The following is a 13,912-nucleotide window of genomic DNA, read 5'->3' as shown; positions in this document are numbered from 1 at the left end:
AGGCTAAAAACGCGGTGAGGGCCGGTGCCTGCAGGCCCCCACGGGCGCACTGCAGCCTGCAGCAGTGGGCTGGACGCGCAGCGCAGAGCCTCGCCAAACAGCCTCATCTGTTAGTTTAGTATCAGCGTTGATTGCAACACAATATAATTTAATGTGATTATAACAATCTAGCGCAATTACCGCTGGATGATTATAAGGCTGATTAACGTAATTTCGCACGCCATCACTAATTACGATTCGTTGGTGGGATCAGGCCGTGCAGCTGGCTATCCCTCGCCTCCCGTCTCCACATGGCTCCGCCGGGACGGGTCAGGTCTGCCCCGCGCCCGGGCCGGCCTGGCCCCTGAGCTACCCTCACCTTTGCCGTTTCCTCCCTTTTTTTTGGTGGGCGTCGCTTCAAGCACGGAGGACTGTCTCGTACTTTACGAAATGTACTTGCGGGCTGGAAGAGCTCCATAAATATTTATCCGCTCTAAAAGTGACGTCTCCGTTCCACACAGCAGTATGACAACTTTCTGACGTGACACACGATGCTGCGCTGCACAGTTTTGTTCTGCTGCAGAGACTAAAAATAAGTGCTAAACCAGATTTGCATCCCTGTCAAGAGTTTTGATTATTTCTCCATCTGGTAACGTTTCAATGGTCTAGTTAACAACGAGAATTTTTCTAGGCAAGGAGAATCAGATGCCATTCCCTTCTGAAACCTCCTGAAGCAAGAGAAGTCACTGTTAAATAGGGTTATTTTGCCTGTGCAAGATAACCAGTACTTCTCAGTACCAGCAATTAACAAGCCAATTTTCCTCGCTAGCGTCAGGATCAGAGAGGGGAACCAGACCAAGCCCATCTGTAGTGGCCAGGGAGACGAATTCCAGCTCAGGTTCGTGTTCTGCTGTTTCACCCCGTTGCAAAGCCAGTCGTCAGTGATTCAGGGCACTGCAGCACACTGCCTCTGCAGCACCACCTGAGGCTGGCCCCTCACTGAAAAGCAGCAGGGGGCAAGACATTGTACGCAAATACTCTGTGCAGCAAGGCAATGTGGCTAAGGCAGGCCTGCAAGAAATTGCGCAGCGGGGGGGACAAGCCGTCGCTGCAGAAGCATTGCTGTATCTCGCAACTCAGCAGGATAAATTAGCTTGTACACAGCTTCGCAGTGCCACTGCAGCGTTGCTTCTAGCGCTCGAGCTAGCTAATTTCGAGCTGGCTCAGGTATCCATACGCTGCAGGCTGGAATGCAGATGTGTTCAGAGACTCATGACAGTGACAAGAAAGCACCAATGGACTTCTTATTTGCTTTGTCAGGAGCAAGACTGTTACGGGTTAGAGATGAGATCGCAAGCAGGATAAACCAAACCTTTTAAGTAATTCAGAAAAATCCTGCTTGCATGCTTAGTGTCATACTGATTGCTCAGTCTGAGAGCATGAAATGATTTCACTGATGTCAGGTTGGCCAGAAACTTGGGGCCTATCAGATGTTCCTGCTCCTGCCTGACAGACGTTGCCAATAAGATTGTCTGAGCGTATAATCATTTACAGTCACTGCAGCAGCCTTAGGAATTGGTGATGTCCAAGTCTTTCCAATTCTCTGCCTGTGGATCACATCTGATTTTTTACGAGATAAAAAGTATTTGTACTAACTCAAGGATCTGAGGGTTTTGTGTGATACTGAATGATCTGTGAGAAACGTTATGAATGCTTCTAGCCTCAATTTCTATGAAACTAACCATTTAAATAAATGCCTCCTAAATGCTTTCTTTAGTCCCAAAGTTACCAATATTCCACAAGAAATGTGGTTTTTCTTTCCCTATTTATTACCTCAGAAGTAAAAATAACACAGTCACCCCAGGAAATGAAGATTTTGAGATTTACGTACACTGATTTATCTTCATTACAAAGAAGAATCCTGGACCATTTTACATTTCCTGAAGAAATAATGTATTAATGTATGCTTAAAATGCTGAATGTCTTCTGAATGTTGTTTGAGGGGAGACAGACAGAGAGAGAGACAGAGACAAAGATGATTTGTTGTATTTCTAAATGCTGACTTTTAAATATCTGTGAACTTCTTTCCTGCCTGTCTTGGGCTTTAAATGAGCATGAAGAGCATCAACAGTCTAGAACCAGGTTTTCCTTTTTATTGTGGTTTATGTAGAAACTGGGGCAAGCTAATGTGTGGACATACTTACAATGGGATTTGCTGACAGGCTAGGTAAGCTGCTGTTAGCAAAATCTATTCAAGTACATGCTGTACTTTAAAATTCAAGATGTGTAACATTTAGCATCAATAAAACGGAATCATTCAGAATTTTAAACGAGGTATTTTCTTGAATTAATTTCTTGAATGAAAACAGTGCTCTCCAGTTCCCTCAAAACAAAGTATTTGATTTAATACATGCTTATTCATAGAAACATCTAAATGATTTTACAATATGAGTTGTGTAACGTTTAAACTAAAAACATGCTATCCAAACAATGAGAAGCCTACCATGTACATTGTACAAACAAAATAGATGTTCATTCACTATTTTAATCAGATCCTGAACTCTCTGAAGTATCAAGATTTAAAACTTCCTTAATTTTGTCATAAAGAACTAATACCAAGGCTCCTCCCGTTCCACGAAGGATGTTGGAGAATGCTCCATGAAAAAAAGCGTTAAGCCCCTCTCGCTGGTATATTTTCAGAAAGCAGTCAATGGTTCCTTTATATTGACGTTCAGTCTCCCCACTCTGCATACAAATAATAAAGACAAATCATTACTGCACTGCACTGCACTGAGAAGGAAACTTAGATGCTTAGAACAATTTGTTTCTCTTTGGTAAAGAACGCTGAAGAACATTTTCCTCATGTTTCACCTACTGAAAAGGCGAGATCTTTTAACTAATAAATATTTATCGGATCTAATGCTCTGTTAGCTGGTTCCAGCTGCTAAATTTAGAAAGGCTGTGATCCTTCTTGTGATGCTTCTTTTAAGCCTTACTGGGCAAGTAGAAGGCTTAGGAGTTAAATGAGGTCACTCCAGTCCTAAGAGTGCTCTGAATTGTTTCAATGCTTTTAAAGCTTTTACAGCTCATTTTTTATCCTTTTTAGTACCACTGAAATAACTTTATAGCAAGTAGATTTCAGTTCATTAGTAATCAATAGAGTCCATCCAGCAGTCATCTGTCTTCCAAGAAGAGTATTAAAAAACATTAAGGTCCTGACTAGTATGATAATGTAAAAACACAGAAAGACTGCAAAGGATTGTAGTCCAAACAGCTGTCATACAACCTACCTTGTTTCTGAGCATTAATTTGCTGGACAAATTAAAACAAAGCAAAAGGGAAGATTTGTTAGAGACCTCAGCAGCATGTTCACTCGAATTTGGACAAATGCTTACAGGTGAAGGAACAAAAGGAAGATAAGCAGTGAAAGTTCACATGTGTGTTTATGACTTTCTATATGAGTCAGTGCTAAAGTACTTAATTCTCCCTTTTCAGCTTTTTCACGAGCAGTATGAAAATCATGGCACTCTTAAGTTTGGAAAATTTCAATAGTAGAGTAAAAACAGCCCAAAAGAATGGTGTACAGAATGCTGTACCCCAGAGCACTTGGAAAATACTATTGCCCATTGTGGGACTCAGTGTAATGACTACAGCTAACCTCTCAAATACTCTGAGTAACATCACAGTTCTGACAAAGCATTTTTTTCTGGACATGCTTGGTGAACTGTCAAACAATTTCTGTTCTGGAACTGCAGTCTCTTCAGGGTTTGAGTATTGCATTAGGAACTGATACTGTTTTTGTCTTCACTAACAAAAAACAAGTACACTTTTTCAGAAAGATTAATGCCAAATTGCTATCTTTATGTGAAATTCTACTGGAAACAAGACACTCCAATATTTTGCTTTATTTTTGTGGATTTGACCTAAATTAGCTACATCTTAAGTCAAACCCAGCCACGTTTTGTCACCACTAGGTTTTTATAGTGAGAAAAGAATGTCAAGTCAGCTAACTGTAAATACATGTCTGCCTTTGCACTCGAATCAGAGCAGCATGTAACATTAGTGGTGCAAGAACAGGATGCGATGCTGAACTGCGTCTTAGTAATACCAGCGTCACAGCGTACTGTGTCGGATTCGCACTTCTGCCACTCTTGGACAGTTCTCACAGAGGGTTCCCCTTAACTGTTAAAAGTTAGCTCTGCTCTGAGAACTTTTATTCAGAAATGTTTATTCACTAAAAACAGACACATCAGGGATTATTAGATTATATATTTTGTGTCCCTTTTTGTATGGCAAAACCAGTACAATTCTGTAAGCAAAACTATTTCATTTTAATCAGTGATTCACAAACAGAAGGATTACTCACAGTTTGATTCAAAACCTAATGAAGTCAGTAAGAAATCCCTCCACTTACACAGTGCTGTTCTAAAAATTCTGAATAGAGATTCTCAGTGTTGGAGGTACAGTGGCCAAAAAAAATTCCACGTGGCTTTAAGTTTACAGGCTGAATTTGCTAGAATAATCTTTTTACTAAGATACTTGAAACATTTGATTTAGAAATAAATGAAAGGCAGAGAATTGTTCCCATTGGCAGAAAAGCGTTTTTCAAAAAACTGGAACCCAGTTCTCTATGATGTCCTGCACTTTGGGTATTTATCTCACCTTTATAAAACGTGTATGGATTGCTAACTACTATTACATTATACTGCAAGCCTTGTACATCCAGTTTGTTTCCTAAACGTCTACATAAAATTTCGGCAATATCTAGGTAAGGTTCTAGACTCCATATAATGGCAGACAGATTATGTCTACAGGGGAAATCTTGCTTACTTTACACCCCTATTATGTACTCTACAGTTAGAAAAGTGAAGTTTGAATTTTCTGAAAATGGCATTATGTGTTATGTTATGTTATACCTTCTCTTAGAAATCAATATATGAGATCACTATAGTTTTCCTGAATATAATAAATGCAGGAAATACTGCAATGACAAACATTCACATAAATCTATATAATAAGCGTAACAATATAGCTGAAAAGGACTTAAAATATTTTATTTTGAATCTGCTTGAATACATGCAGATTAAAGGATATTTGGTAATGAACATTAGTGCTTAGCTAACAGAGATCAACTTTCACCCAAAGCATTAACTGTATTGAGCTCATTATTTCAGAAAGTTATCCTGACTGCCAAATCTACTTTTAACTGAAGAAATAAAAGGTGCTATATTTAATCATGGCTTCTTCTTAGAACAGAGTAAGTGTCACAGTAAGAAACTGGTTCTGTATGAACATTGTTAATTGCACCACCATAAAAATCGTACTGAGCAGCAGTTGTATTTGTAGGTGAAGCTGCAAAACAACATTAACTTATTTCTAAAAAATAAAAGAAATAAGGGCAGCATATACAGTATAGCTATACATCTACAACATATACAGAGATCTTGTTCTCATCTTGTTTCTTTTGTGCTAGTAAAATCATCATCCTATTTCATATGATTATAATTTATATTTTTCATAATCTTGGTACTACTCTCTTTCCTAGTGGTAAATTAATCACCAGAAATACATGCAATCCTCTAGTAAGGCCACCTTCAAGAAGCACAAGTACGTATGAATAAAACAGCATTAACGGTAGCCCTATTGCTAATTAAGCAGATAAAGCGGAATCTAAAGACAGTGGAATAATATTTAGTATAATAGGAAGAAGTCAGTAGTGAAAATGGTGTTTGTGCACTGCAGGCTTTTAAGATTTCTGTTATTTAGGACAGATTACCAGAGGTATGCAGGCATTACATAAGAAGTTAAATATCTCCCGGGATTTTTTGAAACCACCTAAGCAAGTTCTATGCCTACATTTGTTCTGATTTTCTTTTGACTTCCTGGGATACCAAAAGATACTCCTGAAATAAAACTTAATGATTTTTTTCGGAACTGACATCTCTTTTTACAATACCACGTGGCCAAATCTCCTCAGGGATACAGAGAACAAGGTCAAGAAATGTTGGGGTTTTTTTTCCCCTTGTTTGAGGATGATCTTGATAGCCAGAACTTAATCTATTAAATATGCCTAAAACTATTTTAACTACCTAGTAAAACTACCTAATAGCTAGCAACAAGATCCAACAGTAACAGCTAATAATACATTATTGGTCAAATAATAGTCAATTTAGTCAAATAGTCAATAGTCAACAGTCAAATGCAGAGAAATATTTCTCAGCTTGCATTGAGCTTTGAAGATTACTGGTTCTATTTCAGGCCTGAAGAAGGGCTGCGTGCCACAGAGTTCGGCTAATAAGAGATATTAATTCTACCCACAAACCTGTCTTACTCCAAATATCTGGCTTCTGAGTAGAAACATTCAGTTTTTCTACAAAAAGCTCTCACCATGGTGAGAACTAAGCACACTTCTGAGATTCCCACAGTACTATAGTTCAGATTTTTCTTCTTTTCTTTCTGGAGGTATTTCCACTTTTTCTGAATAGAGTCTCAAACGCTGTAAGGCTATATAGCACTAACTAGCATATGAAATTAAAAAATTAGTAAGTAATTTTCAGAACAGAATTGCAAGTTAGACCATACCTGCATCATCATGCGTCTCCTGACAGTGTCAAAGGGATAAGACAGTATACCTGAGAATGTAGTCACAACTTGGGCAATGAAAAAGGAAAAAATGAAGGGTGTTTGTTTTGGATTTGGCAATAATCCCTGCAAAATAAAGCAACAACAACAGTCTGTGCCAGTTCTTTAAAACGTATTTCAAACCTGATATCAAATATCATTTGGCTAATTTTTATTGTTAATCCTACTGTAAAATGACTTGGCTCTTCTGAAATATACTCTCTGTTGAGCATAAATAACTGTAAAAACAAAAGCTATAACTAAAACTGTTTAAAACATCTTGCATGGATGCATTTTTGTTCATAAGAAATACCTTAATGGTGTCATAACATCCAAAATAAGAGGCTCGGTACACAATGATTCCCTGTACTGAAACGCCAAAACCCTGGTACAGGCCAGAAATTCCATCTGTCTTTGCAACTTTAATAATACAGTCACCAAGTCCCTGGAACTGTCGCTCAGCAGCACCTAATACAGAAGAAATTTTCTATGAAGTAATATGCACATTCTTATGCTTTACAGAACCCCTTCATTTTAGTACAAAGTACTTTGCAAGACTGAAACATTTCACATAGCAAAATCATAAGAAAAACATAGTAGATCATTCCGTTTCCTCCACTTACAACCAACGCACAAAGAAATCCAGGCACATGGATGGATGAGGGCACAATTTATTAATTCTGATAAGGATTACTCATTCCAGCAAAAATAAACCCAAAGAAAAAGTCAAATAGATCCTGGTGTTCAGCTGCTGAAACACATTCAGGCCAAATAACTATCATTTCAATTTTATCCCCATTCAGCAGAATACTTGCATATGAATTCTCTTACCCTCTGCCTGAAAATAAATTCCTCTATGCAATCCCATCCCTCCACTCCCTCCCCACATATTCTTACTAAAGTTTAGGGTGAGTAGTATTTCTTTCAGCTTTAACCTGTGGATACTACCCACAAGTTGTGACAAGTACACAAAATCCATTTTTTAATCCGTAGATTTTTCATCCCTTTCCACAGTTAACTAAACCCAAACCCTCAGGATTCTCTAAAGGTGAAAACACAGCAAGCAATACACCAATCTTCAATCCTTCCCCAACTGTCAACCTTATTAAACTGAATGTGTCACAAAAAAAATAATTCAGCCAAGCACAGGGCACAGAAAGCATGACAGCAATATGGCAAGTCAGGCAGCTGACTCCCGGGACAACCCTGCACAGCACAGAGAGTTGCAAGAGTTGACATGTCCAGTTACGGGCAAATCAGAACAGCCAAGGACAATAAGGAAAACATAGATTTCTTCTTCTCTGCTGTACTGTCTTCCAGATACTGCTTTAGGGAAATTCATTTTAACTGTTTGAATGAATGAAACGTACATCTAGAGACATATTCTAACCAAAATCTTCATTGAAAATTTTCAATTGATATTCTGTCAATAAAGGTCTGTCTCTAAAATGAGATAAATATAAATAACTAAAATGAGGTAAATACAAATAACCTGAAACACATCAGATATATTGGAAATGTCATATAAAAGATTTTGCTACCTTTCCCAATGTCAGCAGCTAACCGGGTTCGTGCAAAGTCTAATGGGTACACTACACACAAAGATGTTGCTCCTGCTGCTCCACCAGAAGCCAGGTTTGCCAAAAACCATTTCCAGAACTGAAATACAAAAATTACTGTGTACAATTATGAAAATACAGTATTACATAATTATACATAATATAATTATGTAACATAATACTGACCTTTGTTGTAGATATTGAATGAAACTATTTTAAACATGAAGAATTAGATCTATCTAAAACATCAGATTATTTACAAATTAATACATTAAAAAATGTCAGTTTCAGAGTAAGGCATATAATGGGGTATTTCAGAACTCCTATTTGAAAAGGCTTCCTGTCTATCTTTGCTTTTATTATAAAGTATTTATAAACTCTTTTCTTGTTCAACTTCTGAATTATATGGTGCTTCTGTGACCCAGATAGCAGATAACATCTTTCTAATCTATAATTGTCCAGTCCTGCAAAACAATTAGCCTGTAGATCTCCCTGATGTAACAGCTGTGCAGCAACTCTCCATGATGAACGGAGAAACAGAAAAATCCATATACTTACACCGTGGCCTATGCTGTTTACCAAATAGGAAAAAGCTAATGACAGAAAAACAGCCACTTTGCATAACATTTCTCATAGTTCTGCTAACTTAAATGGAAACACAGGTACCTCTATCTGTAGTAAATGCAGACCATTTAGATGTACCCAAAATAGCTTTACATTTGCTGGCTCAGTAACTGCAAACAGTGTAGCTGCGGTAGTATGGAGTTCAGCGTAGGTTAACTGCCATAGTATTTTATCAGTTTTGCAGAAGACTCTGCAACCTGCCCTAGCTCATGTCACTGCAGAAACTCTTGCTAAGTCGTAATAGCAAGCAGGGGAGGGGACAGCTGGAGTTTGAAGATGCTCGGTTGTGTCTGTATTACCTTCAATACCAACAGTGTCTGGTATGTAGATATAATTTGTCTTCCTGAGCAGAAGTTACTTTGCTCTTTAATTCCCACAATCTAAAGGTTTTAATAATTTTTTCTAAAAATAACCCAGTTAAGCAAAGACTAATGCATATAGCAATGTCTTGATTTCCTATCCTGTACAAAACACATCCCAAGCATCCCAACATCCTGAGCTTCAATAACACATATGCTGCTTTGCTAAATATTGTATTTCTAAAGAAATTAATCTTGAGTGCTATTCATGGAATGTTTCTAAAATTTGAGTAACAAGCACATACACATGTAAGCCATCTGGAAACACTTCTAGGAAATGGAAAAGAGATTTGAAGAACTATAAACACTGCATTATTTACATCATGCGTGTTCTACTTTTTCCACTGTAAGAAAAGAAAGACATGGCAACCTTAAACTCTTTACATATGAATTAACTGTAATTGAAAAAGGGCAGCTTAAGAATTTGCATGCAATACAAGGAGATTAATCAAACATTAATGATTGACAGCCTTCCCGCTGGTCAGCACCATCAGGAAAGCCTGCGGCAAAAATAGTTTCTGGCATTGCAGAAAAAAATGTCATGAAGGGAGAAAGTACAGAACATTGGATTTTTGTTTCAATTATAAAAACCTAACCAAAGAAATCCTAAAAAAGATAATCTAAGACAGACACAAATAAAGCAGATTTTTCAGCTGTTTTCACATGAAACAAATTAGATATGAAGAACTTACTTTCCATTCTGCTGATATGAATGAATTATATGCATGTAATTTGTCAAATGCCAGTATCATCATTTCAAATTCCAAGATTTGGCCTAGTTTTGTAATTAATTCGGTGGGTATAGACCTATGTGTCTCTGCAGGAGTCCATCCAAGTAAAGGAACTTTCCTCTTCCCAATTACATAGAATTGCAATGTAAGGCAGTATAGACCAAAAATCCAGATAGCCTTTCGTGCCATAACCCAAAAGTGTTTCTTTCCTTTGAGGCATTGTACAAAACTAAGTTCTTAAGATGCTTCAGCTATTCACAAATCTATTTGTGGCTTTACACGTAGCAAGAATTCAGATATCAATGTGAAACATTACTTAACTACTATGATACACATCTTACTTAAATATAGGCTTTTTCTGACACTTGCATACAAATAATTATCAAGAGAATTATGTGAAACAAAGCAAAAAAAAAAATAAAGACAGGCTCCTGCTTCAGGGACACAATCCAAGAACTGTACACATTAGAATAAAAGCAGCAGTAATTTCACACAAGTGAAGTTGCACATGAACACAAACATCTTTGAGATTAGAGTTTAAGGTAATGCAATCTTAACTGTGAAAATGCAATTGGGATTTTTGACAAGGTCCAAAAATGTAGGTGCCTGAGTACAAGATTTTGAATATCCAGTCTTAATATTTACATCAGTTAGCTCCAAAATAATTACATATTCTGAACAAAGCTTTGAAAATTTTGACTGGTTTATTATAAGCAGTTATTTATATGTATCTCATGAAGTTATTAATCATTAAAGATTAAAAAAACAGATTTTATTATTTTTCATTACCTTCAATAGTAAGCTATGCAGTAAGCCATGCCCACTGTTCCTCTTATTATAAAATAAAAGTGAACTCTTAAAAAATCTTATCAATATATTGCTGCTAATTACCAATCATCTCGAGAGAAGGCACAGCCAGGAACTGCACAGTTCTTGGCCAGATCACAAGTGGTTTACTTATTAAACAGAACTAATAGGCAACAAATTATTTACCTGTTTCTCTTTATCCACTCTGGACATGAAAATCTGTTTGTATTTGTCCTTAAAAGCAAAGTTTAGAGCTTGCGTTGGAAAATACCGTATCACATTTGCAAAATTGCCACGCCAGAAGCTGAAAAATCCTACAGAAAAAGAAATGGATTATTAAAATTACTTTTGCAAAGTATATATTATATTGAGTCTATTAAATGACATTCTTCCTATTGTTCTGTTTTGGTATGAGGTGTAACAAAGGCAAAAAGTGATCCCTTTCAGGTCTTTTAATTTTCAGGCATTTGGCACCAGAAATCTTTATTTATTCTAATACTTACAACAGATATATGCACTAGGTGTTCGCACAAGGAAATCTCCTAGAACTACAAGAGAAACAGCAATAATGCTGAGATAAATGAGAAAGATTTTTAACCTCCTTACCTCATAAATAAGATCAGGGATACCTATGTATACTGTAGAGTGGAAACTGAGCAAGGTTTCACTGAACCGTGTAGTAATTGTTTTACTCATGCAACCTGTATATGCATTTTTAGCTTCTACAGGGGGTGCTCGTGCTCCACATTAAAGCAATGGCTAAACAGTTATAGAAATGATCAAAAACTTAGTAGGGTTTTTGTAATTACAGTCTTTTCCTAAATTAAAAAACGATCCCTTTGGACACTAAGGTAAATGCATTGAGAACCTAAACGGAGCTGAGGTGCTAATGTAGGTGTAAATCTATGTGGATCACAAGAAAATACGTGTTCCCTACGTGAAAGTGTTCACAGACGTTGTACCTGCACTGTGTCTGGCTTTATGAGCACTGTTAAGACTTTGCTGAGCAGTGACGGCAAGACGATCTCTGTAATATGTAGCCCACTCTTGTTAAACATACCTTTTCGTGTGTGTGTGTTGCTGTGGATGAAGGTAAAGATTCATTAAGGAATAAGAAAACACAAAACTGGGTTTTCATTTTCTCTTACTTTGAGCATGCTTTTATACGCGTTCGCATGAGGATGCCAAGTACACACCTCTTCCGAAAAACTATTAGAAGTGAAAAGAAAGGAAAAGGCGCGGCCGGGCGGGGGCGGCCCAGGGCGGGGGCGGCCGGCGGTCCCTACCCTGCTCCCGCGGGACGCGCACGAGGCAGTCGATCATGCCCTTGTACTGCTGGTCCGCCCGGATCTGCTTGGACGAGGCCTGCACCTGCAGCAGCAGCTTCACCCGCTCGATGGGCGCCACGGCCGTCTTGGAGATGGCGGCCGCCACGCCGCCGGCCAGCAGGTCCTTCCCGAAGGAGATGGGGTCGAAGACCCGCTCGTCCCGCGGGCCCGCCATGGCGCGCGCCGCCCCCTCCCCGCGCGCCCCCGCCCCCGCCCAGCCGCCGCCGCCGCCGCCGCCACACGGGCGGGCCCCCCGCTCTGCCTAGCCGCTCCGCCTGCGCCGGGCGGCTTTTTTTTCGTTTTGTTTTTGTCCCCCAAACGGGCGGCTGCGAGACACCCAGCTCCGTCTTCTTTTGCCTCAAAAGTTCACGACCCTTTAAGGCGAGGCTGCGTTTCTTGCGGCGGTTTACACAGGCCGAGCAGCCCCTCCCCCACTAACGGCTCGGGGCGGGGGGAGCCCTGGCGCTCGCGGGCGGGTCGAGGAGCGGCCCTTAACTACCCGGTTAGCGGGCAGTTAAAGAGACGAGAGCCTCGCGGTCCTACTTAATGCCACAGAAGCGTGTGCTGTGAGGTCCCGCAACATTATTTCGGCATTCCTAGTCTCAATTTCTATGAAATACTCAATATTCTGTGGAATACAGAACCTTAACTGCCACCATGTAGTGATCTACTGGGCAAAAAGTTAACCAAAAGATACACCAAACAAGTAAATATTGGCAATTTGGTGATCAACTGACAGAATCCTGCACAAACTTTTTTTTTTTTTAAGATACCCCCACCAGTTAATGTGTTGTATATCATGATTATTATAGCACCATAGATGCACCTGACCTGCTTCGCATGTCATGCCCAAACCAGTGTAAACGCTAAACCAAGAGAAAGGTCCTGCTTCCCAGCTGAAACTGGGGGTTTGCCACAGCACCCAGATGGCGGTTCAGAATAGTAAAGTATTTGTTACGCTCCTGCTGCCACTTGATTTCTTTTGCATGCACAGAAAACTTTTACATAGAATAGTTTTAAGTGTTAGCATACAATTTTGAGAGGATCAGTGTCAATCAGAGAATGTAAGTGGTGGAGTGGAGAAAAAAATAAGCAAAAATAATGAGATTGATGGATGGTGGAGAACAAAACTTCACAGTACAGAAGTTTGGTGAAACACAGTTATTACCTCATTACTGACCCTCATGCTGTAACTGCAATTGGGACATAAGTTGCTCTTTCTCTTCCCTCTTTACCTGCTTTTATGATGACAAAAAAAATGCTGAATTTTCTTTTTGATCAAGAAGGAGGAAGGAATAAAATGTAAGAGGATTGTTTAACTTGCTCTCATCTTTTTCCAGTCTTCCACACAGAGGAGTTGTGAGGTAGGAAGGCCTGACTGCAGCGTAACAGGAAAATCAGTATACAGGGACCCACTGATGTCCCCAACAGAAACTCGGACTAACGGAGCAGGGAAGGTGCAGACTGCACTTGGGAAGCAGAAGGTAAAACACAAGAATGAACAATTCAGTGCTACACATGCTAGCAGATAACTTTATATTAAACACAATGGAAGAAAGATGGCCAGGTCTTATTCCCCAGGAGCCTGCACCCCTGAACTGTAGTCAACAAGCTTTCCAGAAGCTTAACGAACTTTACAGAAATTCCTGTGATTTGTGGAATCATGCCCAGCTCCCACTACAAAGACTCACAGAATACAAAAGAAACTAGGTAAGCAAGTGGCGTAAGCCACAATACTTCCTGTTCATATTGAACTGGTATGAGTTAATGTACATTATGTATAATAAGTAAATGAATATTAATCATGTAATTTATTCCCATTCCATGACTGGTCAGAAGTACCAATACCTTCTTGGTTTGCTATTATCAAGCCTTTTTTTCCCCACTTTTTGTTTAATTTATTG

The 13,912-nt window shown here is 39.0% G+C and overlaps 1 protein-coding gene across 2 annotated transcripts; it reads right to left on the bottom strand.

The window, feature by feature from the left end:
* Positions 1 to 2,110: 2,110 nt before the first annotated feature.
* Positions 2,111 to 12,189, bottom strand: SLC25A31 (solute carrier family 25 member 31). 2 transcript variants are annotated; one of them, XM_067297693.1, is made up of 6 exons: positions 11,967 to 12,189; positions 10,867 to 10,994; positions 8,142 to 8,259; positions 6,914 to 7,068; positions 6,562 to 6,687; positions 2,111 to 2,724 (listed from the first exon to the last, which is right to left on the bottom strand). In XM_067297693.1, the coding sequence occupies exons 1-6, from the start codon at positions 12,181 to 12,183 to the stop codon at positions 2,524 to 2,526; spliced, it is 945 nt and encodes a 314-aa protein (XP_067153794.1). In that variant the 5' UTR covers positions 12,184 to 12,189; the 3' UTR covers positions 2,111 to 2,523. The 2 variants fall into 2 exon arrangements, with proteins under 2 accessions (XP_067153794.1, XP_067153795.1); XM_067297694.1 differs by lacking the exon at positions 6,562 to 6,687.
* Positions 12,190 to 13,912: the final 1,723 nt, after the last annotated feature.

This window comes from Apteryx mantelli, chromosome 5 (assembly GCF_036417845.1).
Source record: "Apteryx mantelli isolate bAptMan1 chromosome 5, bAptMan1.hap1, whole genome shotgun sequence".
Lineage (NCBI taxonomy): Eukaryota > Metazoa > Chordata > Aves > Apterygiformes > Apterygidae > Apteryx > Apteryx mantelli.
This window is presented reverse-complemented; position numbering and strand designations above follow the sequence as displayed.